This window comes from Curcuma longa, chromosome 5 (genome assembly GCF_044706935.1).
Source record: "Curcuma longa cultivar G26 ecotype Majalengka, Jawa Barat chromosome 5, ITB_CL_G26_1.1, whole genome shotgun sequence".
Taxonomy (NCBI): domain Eukaryota; kingdom Viridiplantae; phylum Streptophyta; class Magnoliopsida; order Zingiberales; family Zingiberaceae; genus Curcuma; species Curcuma longa.
In genome coordinates, this window is record NC_133865.1 from 5,709,420 (window position 1) to 5,727,467 (window position 18,048).

Sequence of the window (18,048 nt, forward strand, 5' to 3'; positions counted from 1 at the left end):
GTTGTGATTTGGTCAGAAACGGCGCGGCCACTGTCGACGACGATTGGGTCGGATTCCAACTGAGGAAGGACTGACGCGGCTCCTCGACCGGTCTCGGGCTGCAATTCGGTCGGAATCCAGCCCGATCGCCGTCGACAGTTGCCGCACAATGGGGGTTGTTGTTTCCAGCCAAATTCGTCAGATTCCGACCACTATCTGATCGGAATCCGGTACCGATCGAAGCGCCGACGAGTGGTGCCTCGATCATGGCCGAGGCGGCGGTCGGACGACGCGGCGAGGGCGGCGACAACGATAGTGGATCGCGAGTGTCACGCACGGGTCGCGAATTCTTCGTCACGCAATGTAGCAATTCTATATTTTAATATACTCAAAACCTTTCTGAATTTAAAGAGTTCAAGCCGATCTAAGTACGATAAATATATTCATGCCTTTAAGATATCTATATGAGTACAGTCATCATCAGTCTCATCAATACAATTGCAGTTCTTTATAATTCACATTGTAATACTAGTTACTATATAAAAAGAAAACTGAACTCTAACTGTTCTCGTCAATACTGAAATTTATTGCTAACACTCATGGAATACATGTTCAGCCATGTGAAGAAACTACAGTTTGAATATTCTTGATGAACTGTTTGACTAATTCTTGTTGCTTGAAAGCTCAGAGATTTCTTCAAATTTCTTAAACTAAAGATTATCTTTCATCAAAGTAAATAGTCATATTTTAGATGATATATTTTTATAGCATAGCTTCATGCAGAATCAACCTTCGCCGAGTTTTATGCAAAACCGTGTATCGGAAGCTGTTTCGGTTCGATATCGTCGACGGTCAAGCCACCAATCATATGCCACCTCAACCCTTGCTAATCCTGTCAATGAAGGAATCTAAAAGGACAGAGCTAAGCAAAGGGATCAGCGAGGCGTCGGAATTCCCCGACAAACCACATCGACGCTCAAGTCAGCCAAGAGCAGGAAAGGAGAAAAAGAAATAGTATGCGTGTGTAAAAAGAATTCAAGAGAGAGCTCCTCTTCATATCTGCGGGGTTTATATAGTAGCTGAGAGAGCGTGATCTTCGGAGATTAACGCATGTGATTAGTTGTTAATGTGTCATTAATGCGGTAGGGATAATCTTTGACAGTTTTCGAACATCCAATGGCTCAGCGGGGTTGATTATCTTCATTCGATGGTTGTGTGCATAAGTGTGCGAGATATTCGGGGATCCAATTTGGGAATTTGGTCACCGTCCTTATCCTTTTAAATGAGCTGATAAGTCTGAGCCAAGGAGCAAAATGTCAGCGTACTTGTCCGTTGATGGCTGACCTGATGTGTGAGATTGGAAGATATGTGGTCGTACTACATGAATGACTGAACTGTGAGAGCATGTGGTCAAGCTATAAGAATGACCAAGCTGTGAGAGCATGTAGCCGAGCTGTATAAATGGCCGAGCTGTGAGAGCATGTGGGTGGGTTGTATGAATGGTCGAGCTGTGAGAGCATGTGCCTGGGTTGCATGAATGACCGAGCTGTGAGAGCATGTGGCCGGGTTGTATGAATGGGTGAGTTGATCTGTATGTGTGGCTGAGCTGAACTGAGCGAATGGCCGAGCTGATCTAAATGTGTGGTCGAGCTCACCTAAGCGTGTGACCGAGCTTACCTATATGCGTGTGGCCGAACTCAGTTGAGCATGTGACTGAGCTCACTTATATGCGTGGGCGAGCTCACTTGAGCGTGTGGTTGAGCTCACATATATGTATGACTGAGCTCAGCTGAGCGTATGGCTGAGCTCATCTATATGCGTGGGCGAGCTCACCTAAGCGTATGGGTGAGTTTATCTATATGTGTCACTGAACTCGAGTTATGATTTGCCCTTTAACCTTATACATGCTAGGTCAGATGTCATTTTAGATCGATTGTTGATCTCTTTTTGTCATGTCAGACCAGTCAAGACTTACCATATAAGAAACATCACAGGGCTTTTTGTTGTGTGATGTTATCTCAAGACAAAATTGTTATGGCGGTGTCAGAAATTTTATAATCTCTGAATTAATTTTAAATTTATCAAAAGTTTTCAGACTATCTTCCTCTTTTACACACGTAATTTTTATTTTTTTTACTATAAATTTAAACGACAGATTCTTCTTTAACTCCGTCAAACCCCAGATTAAAACTCGAATAAAGTAATACCTAACTCCGCCCTATTTATTATTTATTGATTAGCTAACAGACTTCAGTTGTACTCTCGATCGATGGCACCGGGAAGAAAGGAACAAACCTCTGAAGTCGACACATGAAAGGCCCACAATTTTCTACAGTGATGTCTACCTGTATATATGTTAGGCCAATCCTGAAAGCAGCGTTCAGCACGTGATTTGGCAGTTTCATCGAACGCAAAATCTGAAGTGAAAGCATTTTGTTTGTGTGTTCACAAAAACAAAAACAAAGAATCTCCAGTTCTCCATATTTATCCTAAGTTGCTTCTTTTTATTCAAAATCAAAAAATATATTATATATATGTCTATAAAGCATAAATTTATAAATTAACTTATTTAGATCAAAGTTCTAATTTTAAAAGTATAAATTTAAATTTATATGTACTTTATAGGCAACAAAATAAATAGTTGCACAAAGGGGGTATTTTATATTTTTAAAGCATGCTTGTTCTAGTGTTAATGTGGAGTTGCATATATACTTAAATTATTTAAGTAATTATAGTCAAAATTGCTTTTTTTATTGGTTAAAGCTATTTCAATTTAATTAAAATTGATTTAATTTAAATAAAATTTTTTAAATGCTATTTTTATTATAACTGAGTCAATTTTAATTAAAATTATTTCAAGTAATTATTGTCGAGTAATTCTTGCATTGCTGAATACTCACGTGAATACCTAGTCAAGCAGCAAGTGGGTGTTCTCAAATCTCACTCTCTTCGTCCCGCCGAAGTCCAAAACGGGAAAGAGAGACAGAGAGAGAGAGAGAGAGAGAGAGAGAGAGAGAGCAGGGAAGGCTGTGAACCCGCTTCCGATGGCGACAGCTGTCGCGGTTCTTTCCGCCCCGCTCCCACTTCGCTTATCACCGCCACAGCGGCGAAGATTTCTCTACACCTCACGGGCGGAGGTTACTTTTCGTACATCCAGAGGCGCAGTGGCCGGCAAGGTCCTAGACGACTCCGTTATCGAGCCGCGCGATCTTAGAGACTACATCGAGCAGTCCAGGGAGATGATCCGGCCGGATGGAGGCCCACCCCGCTGGTTTTCCCCGATCGAGTGTGGGGCTCGGGGGAAGGACTCGCCGTTGCTCCTTTACTTGCCTGGTTTGCTATGAGATTGATTCAGATCTTGTTTTTATTCATCTTTTCATCGTTAAATAACTGTGGAATTTACCAGTACTTCGAGTTATTGGTTAAAAACATGTTAGTTTGTCCTTGCTGATAGACACAAAATCCAGGTATTGATGGGACTGGCCTAGGATTAATACGACATCACCAGAGACTGGGAAAGTAAGCATTGCCTTAGGTTTTGAACTTCCACGATTTTTGCTCACTGCTAAAGGTTTCCTGTTTGCAATTGGTGTATAATTCCGACAAACGATTTTATTCTTTTACCTTCAGGATATTCGACATTTGGTGTTTGCATATTCCCGTCATGGACAGAACAACTTTTGCAGGTCCTCCCTATAAAATATCTCCTTTATTTCTTGATCTTCAAACTTTAGACATTTTACAATCGCAAAAAGTGTTAGAGATAAACTGTATCTATTTTCAAATTATCTTGTTTGATGAATAACTCTGTATATATTGAAGTGGATTGTTCACAAGTCCTTTGTCAATCACAAATGTTTCGGACTTTGAATTTTCAGTTTCATATCTACTCAGGGCAAACGACTAAATTCATATTTGTAGCAACTAGATGCTCCAAATATGAAATTTGGAAAGTATACTTGATGGATCATTATCTCAACAAAAGGGGAATCAATTCTATCTTTGACTGACTATGCTAGTTGCTATGTTGGGCTGAACCTTAGGGCTTGGAAAGGATGCTTTTTTCTATGCTCACAAATTTGGTTACTGCTGGCCTTGGTTCTTGTGGGCCTTTCCTCACTTTCTGAAACTCTTAGTTATAATATTGAGTTGAATGAAGTTTCAATATGTAGTTAGCAATGCGCATGCTCTTGCAGTGGTTTGACTGTATATTATGCCAAAACTGGAAAACACTTAGTTTTACATGGGCACATCTGGTTCATTTATTTGAGGTGTTTTCCATTAATATTACTTATAAATATTAAAATGAAATGAAGTTTGCCTCTAGTTTGTTGGACAATATCCTGTGCGTTTTTTTCTTCATGTTGTACTTCTCTATGTTTATCTCCATTTCAGAAATATGAAAAAGTCTATTAAGAGGTTGTCAAATTTTGACTTTACCATCTCTTCCTTTATGGGGAGTGTCTCTCAACTTTTCATTGTGTTCATCTTTGTGTTAAGCCATATCAATTCACAGATGACAATTTGGTGGTTCTTGAACTTAGTCATTAGGATTGTACATACATTTATTTTAGCGTGATCTTATCTAATAATGAGATATTCCTCCATCCTTTTCTTTTCAGATGCATCTTCATCTAACTCTCTGTGTTTCTGTTCCTCTATATATTGGCCTTCTGCATTCTTTAAACGATTCATTTGGTTTTTTAATTTTCTGCTTGAATATGGTGTGTGACATCAGTTTCTATCGTGATGATCACAATGCTAAACTAAATTCAAGTGCTTCATTATTTTATAAGAAAAGGAATATATAGTGCCATGTTATCAGCTTTTTAATACAACCAATTTGCTTAAATTTCGAAAGCAAACTCATTGTACCACACAATTAATTAGAATGTTAAAGGGATCATATGTTGCACTTTTTCCCCATTTGTTACCCTAGATATGCCTGCAATATATTAGCTGGTATAGTGTCACCATATAACTACAAATATTAGGTGTTTCTCTTCATTTGGAAATGTTCATAGATATGTTTAACATATTCAATTATTTTTCTCTGAGCATTATGTATTAGAGCTACTTAAGATTGCAGTGGGTGGATATTTAAACATTTATATCTTATGTATGCAGAAATAACATATTATCTATTTATTCTTTTCCCATAAGCTTTCTCTCTGTGCAGGTCTTGTTGAATTAGTGGAAAGAACAATCAAATCTGAAGAGTCTTATATAGAGAAGAAACCAATATATCTTGTTGGTGAATCTATTGGTGCATGTGTTGCTCTTGCTGTTGCTGCACGCAACCAAAATGTTGATTTGATATTGATTTTAGCCAATCCAGGTTCTGCAGCTCTTTACAACTTAGCTAGCCAGTAGTTCCGCTGAACAATGATGCTCTTGCATTTCTTTCTGATCTGTCGATCCTGCAGCTACATCCTTCTCCAAGTCTCAGCTTCATTCATTCACAACTTTCTTGAGAGTCCTGCCAGAACCTCTCCATGCTACTATCTCCAATTCCTTTCGTTTGATTACAGGTTTGTGGTCAAATCACTCAATTGGAACTGTGCGCTTCGAGAAAATGCTCATTGCTAGAACTGTGTTGGGATTGAGGGCAAGAAGAGGAAAAACAGAATGAAAGAAGAAATATAGAAAGGGGTATAGAGAGAAAATGGTGGGTTGAAAAATTGGAGGATAAATTTGATTGTTAATGTGTAGACATAAAAAAAAGTTAAAAGAAAGAAGTACTTGTACACAGGAGATTAATGATGTAATATGTAATATATGTAAACATATTGGGAATGGGCATTATGGAAACTAAAGACAAAGATGTAAGATCTGTAGGTATCATTGGAGGGTGACATCGACAACAGAAAAAAAATCCATATTGACATAGATCCACGTTATTCTCTATTGACTATAATTTAATACTAAACTATACAAGAAGCAAGGATTGTTAATTCATAACAACTTAACTCTGCTTTACATTAGTTCATGTCATGATCGGTGGAAGGAAATTGTAAGAATTTTGCGAATTATAATAATCCTCCTGGGAAAGACCTTATAATAACCATGACCACTATTGTAGGTGTGAATTGAGTAGAATCTTCTACAGATAGACAGGCCATGTTGGGCTATTGCATTCTTTTGGAACAAGAACAATCTCATAATTTGGAAGATCAAGAAGCAATATCCAGTGGTTAAATCAAGTGCAGATACATAATGCAAGGCTAAGTGCCTAGGTGTGTGTAGCTTATTTTGGCATAATAAATTGATGATTGAGTTAGACAATGCCTCCATTAAGCCAATGAATTTATATTGTAACGATTACAATCCAATATTTCATATATATATATATATATATATAGAAATTGGTTTGACACTTAGTAAAGGAAAAGATGCAATCCAAGGAGATTATCACCTTGTTTACCAGCTCCAATGATTATGTCTGACTTATTGACTAAGTTCTTGAGAGATTCAAGAATTAGATATAATGATAACAAGTTAGGATCCACATAATTTCAAGCAGCCTAAGGGGTAGCGTAGAATGCTTAGTTGTAAATAGTTGAACTATCAAATGGTGAGGAAACCCTAATAATTTTCCCCATATCAGGCCAAGGAATCCAATATATTATAAGACATTAAATATATTAAAGTTTACTGCTAGTTTAATGTTATTATGCCTAAGAAGATCAACATGCTGTACATTTTTTCCGAAGAATATACCACTTTTATTCAATTTACTAGTTTGATTTTTGGTTGACTAGTTAGGAAAGACAAACATTTATGCGCCAGCTTAATGGGAGCATTAAAATTAATGAGTTTAATCCTGTAAAGACAATAATAATCTACATGTTACATGATTATTAACTGTGAGTATTTATTATATGGGGTGTATTCACCTCATCAATAGATGCTGTAAATAAATCCATAATTGCAGCTAGTCAAAACTCCATTCTCCAATGACTACATATCCATTCTTGTTGTCATAGACGGTATGACCTCCTTTTCTAATTGTGCCCACCTTGGACAAGAATTTTTTGGGTCTTAACTGATAAAGAGCATGTAAGACATTCTAACTCTTATGATAAGTGATGATTCCTTGGTCACTCTAACAACCTTTACATTTGACAGATCCACCCAGAGTGTTCCTCAATAATCCTATAGTATTGACACTATCAAATTATTGATAGTCACACATAGCTTACCAGAACAATTCATGTTGGAAGGATCAATCTACACTGCCACAACATAGGATTCTCTTTTTTGACAACATCCATCTAGGGTTTCCATATAAAATTTGTATAGTAAACTCATTCTCTATTGAATACCCATCTATATATTTCCCTACATTGTTGCACATGGATGAAAATATCCTCCTAATTGTGATTCACCATACATGCTGGTCTATTTGACTCAAACATGTTGAGACCTGATGAATCTATGATAAAAAATAATTAAGATCAGGATGTAAGGCTGACAAGTTTGGTGATCTGTCATCTTTATGCATGACATTGTCATGTGACCCTATTGACCCATTAACTACAAAACACATTATGAAAAAACAATTTAGTAAATGTCAAAATACTAATTACCCGAAATGATTTTGAGAAAATAATGCCTACAAGTATTATTTCAAAATGATTTTGAGAAAAGTATTGCCTACAACGTTACCTCTCCCGATTTATTATAGTTGCTGTATATAGCTAAAGTTATAGTTGTAATAATAGAATAATGCTAGAGTATGTGTATGTATGAACATTGTGGGTGTGCTTTTCTTTCTCCTGTTTTTGATGTTATCATAGGGTAAAAACAGTTTTAATCAGACTCAATGTTATTTCTATCTTCCTCTGCCTTTGCCATGGATTTCTGGAACAATCTCATGAGTAACCTTTGGCTAGTGTAAGTTTACCAATCCACATATCTGGTTTGATCCACTGGCAAAGTTTATTTATTATCTACTTTTATCAACTCAACCTTTGATAGTGATAAGATTGTCTATTATATCACATGTAAAGTCATTCTGTAAACAAGATAATCTTATGAATATGATGCTCATCACTATTTTTTGCTAGTAAAATACCTCAATATGGCATCTTCAACCAAAGCATTTTCTGGTGAAAGTTTGAAATGTAAAAACTAAAACTATTCTTTCTTTCAGCAAAAAATGAATACCATTCATTCTAAATTTTGAATATTTTATTGTCTGATTATACAAGAATCAATTGCTATCAGGACAATAGCCTGAGTAAGCTTGCAATAATATGCTTCATCACTGCCATCAGATTAGTGGTCCAAAATAAATAATGATGCTTAACCTTGAAGTTTTCTTCCATGTGTATCATACTTAAAATTTCATATGTTCTAGGTCCAGGTATGGATGCTTCTTATGTGAAAGAAAATGATCTCTCTCTCCATCAAGTTTTTGGGGGGTTATCAGAGAACCTCAACAAAATTTTTGTTGGCCTTTCTGTGAGTGCTTACTATAATTTCAAATGCAGTGAAACCTGTCTTATACAATTTTTATTTTCCCTTGAGTACTATATAAAGTTGCATTAGTAATATCATTACTGAGTCATGTAGAACTTTTAATTAAAGGAAAGCATATACCATCCTAAAATGCATGACAAGTAATATGGAGGAAAAAATTGTGAACAAAGTAAATAACAAAGCTGCACTAGTAGCACACTATTTAGTAACATTATGCAAAATTACTTAATATCTGTTGTTACAGTTGTTTATTGTTTCTGTTCAGTGTTACAATTCTACTATCAGAAATTTGGTGTAATACACAACTAAGTGATATATAATTCTACTTTCTTTGGCAGTTTCTGGTCGATATTTTGCCAATGGAATCACTTATCTGGAAATTAGACTTGCTAAAATCAGCTTCGCTCTTTGTGAATTCTCGTCTTCATGTTGTAAAAAATCAGACATTGATTATAGCCAGGTACATCTTCAATCATTTCCTATATATGCTAAGTTCAATGCTAAAAAATAACTCACACTTCTTAATGTGTCTGCAAGTATAGCTGGACTTAAAAGTAATTGGGAAGATGTAATTACTCTGAATTATCTGTTAGTGATATTTACTCTATAATGCTGTTGAATTTATCAATGAAAATTAGCATCATTTGTCATGACCTAGGGTGCCACTTGCTTGGAGGTATCATATTAGCTAAATGTGTAACAAAAGGTAATTACAAAATTATGACAGCAATAAATAATTCAAGATGAACAAGAAGTGCTGAAAAAAATATATATTTATATTCATTTCTTTTGTTAAATGAGAATACAATGGAGATATAAAATAACAAAATAATAAATGAACAAAATGAGAAGTACATCAAGTAAAATCAAACCTGGTGTCCAGCAAGTTAAGGATCTACAAGGCAATGTGCTTCCCTCGAATGAGAATCTACAAATACTAGAATAGAAACAATTTAGAAAAAAGTTCAAGATGATTTGAATATGATAATAATATAAAATCTAAGAATTAAAATTCAAGGTTGATAGTTCTAATGATGGTCCAACTACCTCACTATAATCCAAACTCAACATCCACTACTAACACCCAACTATTATTTCCTTATCTTAATCCAAATACCAAAACATAAATACAAGAACAACCCTGAAACATAAATTTAATAAAATCAAATGTATATAACACAATTTTCCTCGGCCAATGAAATAGAGTAGGTATTTCAATTATACGAAACACCTGAGCTAATGGAACCCAAATAACAAGCCAAACACACTAAATTGTTACTTTCAACCTGCTCGAAATTGGCGTGCAAGGTTGAGGTTAGGTCACAACTATGCCTTAGACACATAATTCTTACTTTCAACCCACCCAAAATTAATGTGCGAGGTTCGGTCACAATGATGCCCTAAATGCAAGGCAACAAAAGATGGGTGTTAGGGAGTCAATAACTTAATCTTGCCCTAGGCCTGGTGGTAGTGGTGCACGAGGGTTGTAGGTAATTTAAAAGTGAGAGTTGTAGCTAGAGGGGGAAAGAAGAGAGAAAGAGTAAGGAAGGAACGAAAATGACAACGATGATTGCCCTTAGTCGAGTGGTGTTGACAACGTCGGTTTCTCATGAGAACAAACATGAGAGGGAGAGAGGAAAAGAAAAATAAAGGGAAGAGAAGGGGGAGATAGCTGATAGTGTCGTCAGTCTCTTTTTGCTATGGCAAGATCGCCTTAACAAGACAAGATAGAGAAGAGAGGTTGAGAGAGATAGAGAGTGAGAGGGAGCGAGATAGAGAGTGAGAGTGAGAGAGAGAGAGAGCTACAAAATTGATTTTTAGGTAGACTAAAGTGTATTGGTTAAGGCTCCAACTATTATAATTTTTGTCAATGCAAAAAATAATTTTGGCAACCAAAATGTTTAAGGTGATCATTCCAGCTTGGTTTAATATCCTTTTCGAAAGAAATTTTGACTTTAGAACTCAAAAAAAAAGTCTAAACATGCTCCATCTTGCTCATGTGTTAAAAGGAACATTACATTTTTTTGAAAATAAAGACAATTTTATCCTTAGATTTTAAGCTCTTTGAGGTAATAGTCTTCTAGAGACTACCTCATTGTCTCATTTAATTGTGTGGATTTTTCAAGGTGATACAATGGATGTGTTGTAGGTCGTGGAGTAGGAATGTGGTTTCTAGATCACATTATATCTTCTGGTTATCATAATGTGCATCTAGTTTATTCATTTTTGCTACATTATTATCACTTTGATCATCACACACTTGTTATTTTGTATCAAGCTTATTTATTACAAGAATTGATACAATCGCCCCCTCCCCTGTAGTCGAACTATCGATGTTCCAACACAAGGGACTATTCTTTGTCCTATCCTCATGCCCAGCTATGAGAGGCTAGAGAAATAGCATTAGGTGACGAATGATGACCGAGGGCACACATACAACAATACACTTTCGTGCACTTTGAATCCTGCAACAACAAAGATGACTGAGGGTGGAAGTTTTATCTCTTCTTCCTCTTTTTTTTTTGCCATTCCTCTTCATCTTCTTCATCTTTACTCTCCTTTGTGACACTATTACGGAACCCTTTTTGACCAAGTGTATGAAAATCTATTTGAAGGGCATTCTAGATATTGATGATAATTTGATCATCAAAAGCTTTTCATCAAATAGCACCATGTTCTCTAAGATCCCACAAGTGCCAGAGTCAACTTTCCCAAAGACACCCCTTGACTATTCTGCAACTATGCTCGAGTAGTCATAATGAACCTAGTGAACTTAGTCCCTGATTTTAGACTATGCTCGAGTAGTCATAATGAACCTGGTGAACTTAGTCCCTGATTTTAGGAGAACAGGTTGGTAGCTATTTTATTATAGGGCCGTTTAAAGGATATATCTTCAATTTTAATGAACTTTTGGCCACTTTGTGAGTTTCTTTCCATTCAGAGTTTTCTGATGTTGCATCAGTGCCATCATTAATATTTCATTGGTTGCTTAATAATGAGCAAACAAAAGGAAGTGTTTATGGTAAATTAATAATGTATCCCCATCTGTGCATGTGAAGAACATTCCACATGATATCTTTTTCATGTAACTTATTCATCATGTCTTATCTATTTTTAATTTACAATTTCCTTACATATTGATGAAGTTTGACATTAGCCTTGTTATAGTGGGAGGGATCAATTATTGCCAAGCCATGAAGAAGCTGACAGGCTTAGAAATTTACTGCCAAATTCAAGGATCCGTCATTTCCAAGAAAGTGGTCACGCCATTTTCTTAGTAAGATTTCTACTATCTTTATTCACAAGTATATCGGGGTAATTGGGTTAAATTATTTGAAGGGACCTTTGACCATTTTAGTAAGGTGGAATTCTTGAAATTAGTGCTTATCAACTTTGCTATATAATACAATTCTTTTGGTACAATCATTTTTCTGCCCATTATGATAATTTTTCGTTAGTGGTTCCTAGAAATATCTCATATTGTCGATGAAGTATTTTTTTAATCAACAAGTTGCATTTCAAATGTTCAGTGTGCATCGCATCTAACAAGAAAATATAACTTCTATGGGTTATGTCTCTCATGATTGTTATTAATGCAACAGAGACTCACATGTTGGTTACTGAAACATCATAGATATATTACTTTCGTCAATGCTGAAAGATGATATTATTTTGTAAGTTTGTGCAACTGATCATTTATCTTATAATAATGGAAGATTGCATCATATATTGAGACAGGAAAGTAGCATCGATTTGGTATCCATAGTAAAGGGTGCAGGCTTTTATCGTCGTTCAAGACAAGTTGATTATGTATCAGATTATTTATTGATGACTCCAGATGAGTTCCAGAAGGCAACAGAGCAATACAGGTGAGATATAAGAAGTTGCTTTTCAGCATAAAAGATTTTTTTTGCTGCAGCATCAAATCCTTGAGTAATTATTATATATATATATATATATATTTCAGATGGGTTGATCTTGCTGCTAACCCTGTGATGCTGTCAACTTTGCAAAATGGTAAGATAGTGAATGGCCTAAGTGGAATTTCATCAGAAGGACCTGCTGTGTTGGTGGGGAACCACATGTTAATGGGTTTAGAGCTGGGTCCCTTGTTCACAAGATTCGTCACTGAGAAAAAGATCCATCTACGAGGAATTGCTCATCCATTCTTGTTTAATAGGGATTCTGAGCAGCTAATGCCTGATTCATCATCATTTGATTCATATCGTCTCGTGGGTGCTGTTCCTGTCTCAGCACCTAATTTCTATAAGCTTCTGTCTGCCAAAGCTTTTGTCTTATTGTACCCTGGAGGTGCACGAGAAGCACTTCATAGAAAGGTAATCTTATATCTTAATGGCAGAAAATCAAAACAGCATCCTTCTTTATCTATATCATCAAAAGGGCACCCTTCTTTTAAAAATTATCAAAACAATCGCCCACCTATATTTTTCTCCCTAAAATATCCTCTGCACTACACCTTGGAGCTGTGTTCTACAAAACAGCATCACTCAGAGCTGCTTTGACCAAAGCAGATCCAAGGTGGTCTTTTTTTTAGGTTTTATAGTTTTTTTTGTTTTCTATTTTTAATAGAAAAATTTTGAAAGAGGAGTACCCTTTTGATGATATGAATAAAGACGAGTGCTGTTTTGATTCTCTGCCAATCTTAATTATGAAACCCATTCCTTAATTGTTTTTGTTTGCTGGAAGGCAGTCATTCTTCAACACTTGTTAAGTAGTAGTGACTTATACAGTTAACTTGAATTAAAATTTCAAACTATCAAAACTATTGTCTTTTTGAGTGAATAAGTTAAATAAATAAGCATTTTAATGAATGTGCAAAATGCAACAATATTCACAATCTGGAAATCCCGAGTTCCAACTATTTGAGTTAGCTACAACTTCTGGTGCAAGCAGATCCTGAAGTTGAACTCATTGAAAGGGAAATGATAAATTTAAGTTCAAGAGAAGGGTAAATAGTTGGTAACATAAACCTGGATTTTGCCAACACTGAACCATTGAACTAATGGACAAGGTTGGTTTTAAATAAGGGTAAATAGTTGGTATTTGTTGGATAAAGTCTTATATATAGAGAGGCGATGATTCCCACTAGTTATAAAATCAAATTAACGAACAATAAGAAAAAGTAAAGTGCAAGTAATGTTTGTTGTACAACTTATAGAACAGATATGTACACTGATAACTGTGATTAACATGAATTGTACATGATGCTCACTAATTAATCTACTTTGTATTTTCTGTACCATTTTTGCTTTTATGGTGTCTTAGCTGATGGTCTAATTAAACTTCAGATTGGTCAAAAACTTATTTATTACCATTTTCGTTCCTTCTACACTTGAGTAATTTTCATATTCTCTAGGGTGAAGAATACAAGTTATTTTGGCCAGAAAAGCCAGAGTTTGTCAGAATGGCATCAAGGTTTGGTGCCACAATCATTCCATTTGGGGTTATTGGAGAAGACGACATGTGTAATGTGAGTATATACTGATTACCATATTGAAATTCCTTCATTTCTTTGTATTTTTTCCTGATTATTTTTCATGTTTCTCCTCAAAGTAGAGCCATGTTATTCTGTTCCAGTATCTCATTATTTCCACCTTGATTTTTGTCATAAAGAATATGTGGCTTGTAATTTGGTAGCATCAAGTTCTGCTAGCTAAAAGGTTAAGTGATGAACTAAAGAGTCAATGTCACACATTAAGCAATGAACGTTGAGATAGAATGCTTGTAAATATTTTGGTTGTGTGATTCACCTCCCCCAACTTTAATATTTTCTATGTAGCTTATTTTTTCATTTTCCATACTCATGGAATGAAGGTAATGTATGTACCTTTCATGTTATAATATGTTATATTAAGGCCTACACACCGTCCTGATAATATTATCAGTGTTTTTTCTTTTACAACCATTACCATGCAATGACATCCAGTCATTTGTGCAGTTACCTTGTAATTCCCTCCAATTTCATTTCAAAAACCCTTAACCACCTTGTAAATATCAGAAAACTATTTCTATGTCTAGATAAGCTAAAATAGTAAGTAGAGTATATGGCATTGCATATCATGAATTACAACAAGAAACATATCCAAATTTGGATCCTGTTCAATCGAACTATGCTATTCTGTCACCTTGTTATCTTCCATTTTTTTTTTGGAAAAGAGGAAAAACTAAAAGGTGGCACTGCTAGCAATATCTTTAGATTACCTATTATACACAAAGATAAATTCTGAATTTGACTTGGGTTTACACCAGGGTGAGTTGGAATTATTTACTTAGGAATTAAACACTGTATTATGTACGAGTGTAGAACGTATTCTCGATTTGCTAATGCTGATTTAAGTCTGTGTTTCTTAGGAGTGATAAAGGTGCAAAAGAAAGTAAAGATGAGGAAAGAAAATGGGCAGAGTGATAGAATGATTCTCGTGTTGTTTATTTGGAGGGGTCAAAATCATATAAAACTCCCTCCATGTATTACCTTGTACGAAAAGAAAGAGAGAAAGAAAGCAAACTTTGTAATTTATTATAAAAACATTAAAATGAATAATAATTGCTAAAACAATTTTAATAGTTTTTTAATAGAACATCGGTTGCATGCAGTGGCTTTCTGTCTGATTTGGATGGAAGCCAAACTATTTTAGTCCGTTTAAGGAGAAAATTTTTTCCATGTATTATGGAGGAAAGGAATTAAAAAAATTAAAAAGAATTTTTTTTTCATGTGTTTAGGATGATGGGAATAAAAAAAGAAATTAAAATATGGGGAGGAAGGAGAAATAATTAAGAGGGGAAAGAATTAACCACTATAAAAGAAAAAAATAACAATTAAAAAAAATTAAAAATGAAAAAAAATTCAACGGCCTTACGTAGCTGCTACGATCTCGTGCGAGGGCTCCGTGCGGTTGCGGGGCCTTCGTGCGGTTGTGGGGTCTTGGGTGGGGCCTCCGCGCCACTATAGGGCCTTGTGCGGGGACTCTAGGGGGTGTGACGGTGTCGATGTCATATTGGTCAGTATGCAGAATGATAAATTCCGTCCGTGTTGCTCGATACGATACAAGATTTTAAACTATAGCCATAGCTAAATCAAATTTTCTCAAAAAATGAACAAGAGAAGTTTTAACAATGTTTGGAATGGAAGATGATGGAGGAACAAATAAACAATAAGGAAGATAGCTAGGCTTGAGTAAACTTGATATTTTTTTGTACTGGTTAATGGATCCATTTTGCAAAAGTTACAACACAACCTCTTACATGAGTTTTGTAGTTGAACTTCTTGAATTTTAATCCTATCAAATATTGTGGAACATGCCACCAAACATGGGTTTTGTTTACTTTCCACCAACTTACATGGTATATAGGAAACAGAACTCTCATACCAAATGAGGCCTCTCTCTTTTTGCACATTTAGTGGTTATTTGCATTTCAGTATTATACAATAAAACTGCAAAGTACCTACAAATGAATTTTTCTGTGTCCTGATAGAAAACTATTCTTTTGTGGAATCTCTTTTAGTCAGATACTGGTTTTGTTTATCAATTAGTTTCTCAATATTGTTCTTCCAGGTCTTGCTTGACTATGATGATCTTCTTAAAATTCCATTTTATCAGACATTAATCAAGCAAATAAATGAGGATGCTGTTAGGTTGAGGTACAGTGCTATTTTCATTTGATTTTTATTTTAAAGTAGTTAAATAATTGGAGATTATGACATAACACAAGTCATGGGCCTCACTAGGTCTCGTGATTAGAGAAAAGAGGGAAGGAGAATAGAAAACTTATGTTATCGATTAGATCATGGAAAAATGGATAGGCAACTTTGATCAGATTGGTTACCAACTCAATACTATCCACTCAGGCAACTCATAGGGCTACTTAATAGCTCACTAACTAATTACCTCAAGATAAAACTGACTCAAAACAATACCTCGATACAATCTCTCCAATTAGCTCCCTCTAGAACACTCACTTCAGTCTCAACGGTCATTTTGGCCTCTCCTGTAGGTTACTCCAAAATGCATGCATACAACTCTTTTAACTGCACAACATCATTCTTCTAATCCAATTTCAACCTTGTCCTATCTCGGTCTCTGTGACCAGTTACTGAACATTAAAACTTACCAATGGTCAAAATAACAATAACTCAAAAATTATAAAACAACTCAAAAGATATGAAACAATATGATAAAATTATGACTTAACTCATCTGTTCCGAAATTTTGGAAAGGGATTACTCATACTCATACTTGAATCCTCATCTCTATTTTCTTTTGGCCCAAATATTCCTTTAAGATTATCCAATGACTTCTCTCCATTAGAGGCACACACCTTTCTCTCACCCTCGCTAGGTTTGACCCAAATCATCAACCAACTCCAAACACTAACAAAACGGCCCCCTCAACTCCTCTATTCAATTCTTTTTGTTTTCTCTCTAACTCCCTATGGATTATTATCCAAAACTCCAGTCTCCCTCTTTATGGCCCTAGCCGTCTCTTTAAGGTTTCTCTTTGGTCCAAAAGAACAGACTCAAACTCAAAAATCTTTCACACAAGCATGAAATCTAAAGCTTTTTTGTGTTCTTATCTTCTGATTACTAGTTCCCCCTTTCCTATGTGGTGAAGTTGATCTTCAAGTGCAGTTCCACCCTTCCTCTCTTCTCTATCCTTTTGGTGCAACTCATTGATCTTGTATCCCTATTTTAGCTTAACTGGGGCCATGAACATTGTTGTAGATAACAAGCACACCAATTATGTAATACCAAAAAAGTTTGGCCAAATGTTACAAATTCACTCTTAAAACTATGCTTATTTGATGCTTTCGCAATGGCTTTTTAATTTATAAATTCAACATTAGTGAGATAATATGTTACACTTATTCTCAACAGGACTGACTCCAATGAAGAGGTGGGAAATCAAAACCTTTACCCTCCAGTTTTGTTACCTAAGATACCTGGCCGGGTATATTTCTTGTTCGGAAAGCCCATTGAAACAAGAGGTATAGCGTGTTTCATGCTTGTACAGGTCCATTTTATTGTTTGTCTTTTTACTATATGCTACTGATTTTTCATGCCCTTGCATGGACTAAAAGGAATGCGACTGGAACTAAGTGATAGATCTAACGCCCAACAGCTTTATCTTCACGTGAAGTCAGAGGTTGAGAATTGCATTGCATATCTAAAGGAGAAAAGAGAGGAAGACCCTTACAGGCATTTCTTGCCAAGGCTTCTTTACCAAACAACTCACGGTTTTGAAGCAGAAGTTCCCACATTTAAACTTTGATCATCTTGCCGCTGGAATGAGCTGTTCACCCTATTTTTTCTTGTTATTTATTAGTGACGAAGTCACCTCCATTTTAGCCAAAATTGGCTTTGTCATCATTCATAACATCATTGATTTAAGAATAAAGAAGAGAAATAATAGCTGAATATAATGATGACCTTCATCCATAATTTTTGTTTTGTCAGTACAAATCATTTAAGGCAGAAGTGGAATTGTCCAGCCAATGTAATATTAGACTGGCTTGATTGATGCTAGGAATTTTGCCATCTTCAAATTTCCTTGATTGAGATAAGTAAAA

General features: G+C 35.5%; 1 protein-coding gene across 2 annotated transcripts; it reads left to right on the forward strand.

Moving 5' to 3' along the window:
* Nucleotides 1-3,023: 3,023 nt before the first annotated feature.
* Nucleotides 3,024-17,888, forward strand: LOC141829387 (phytyl ester synthase 2, chloroplastic-like). 2 transcript variants are annotated; one of them, XM_074716845.1, is made up of 14 exons: nt 3,024-3,312; nt 3,447-3,498; nt 3,610-3,665; nt 5,159-5,317; nt 5,406-5,510; nt 8,342-8,445; nt 8,802-8,923; nt 11,632-11,740; nt 12,202-12,332; nt 12,431-12,800; nt 13,841-13,954; nt 16,038-16,123; nt 17,357-17,466; nt 17,560-17,888. In XM_074716845.1, exons 1-14 carry the CDS (start codon nt 3,024-3,026, stop codon nt 17,748-17,750), a joined length of 1,998 nt encoding a protein of 665 aa, XP_074572946.1. In that variant the 3' UTR covers nt 17,751-17,888. The 2 variants fall into 2 exon arrangements, with proteins under 2 accessions (XP_074572946.1, XP_074572947.1); XM_074716846.1 differs by having other exon boundaries at nt 8,348-8,445.
* The last annotated feature ends 160 nt before the right edge of the window (nt 17,889-18,048 follow it).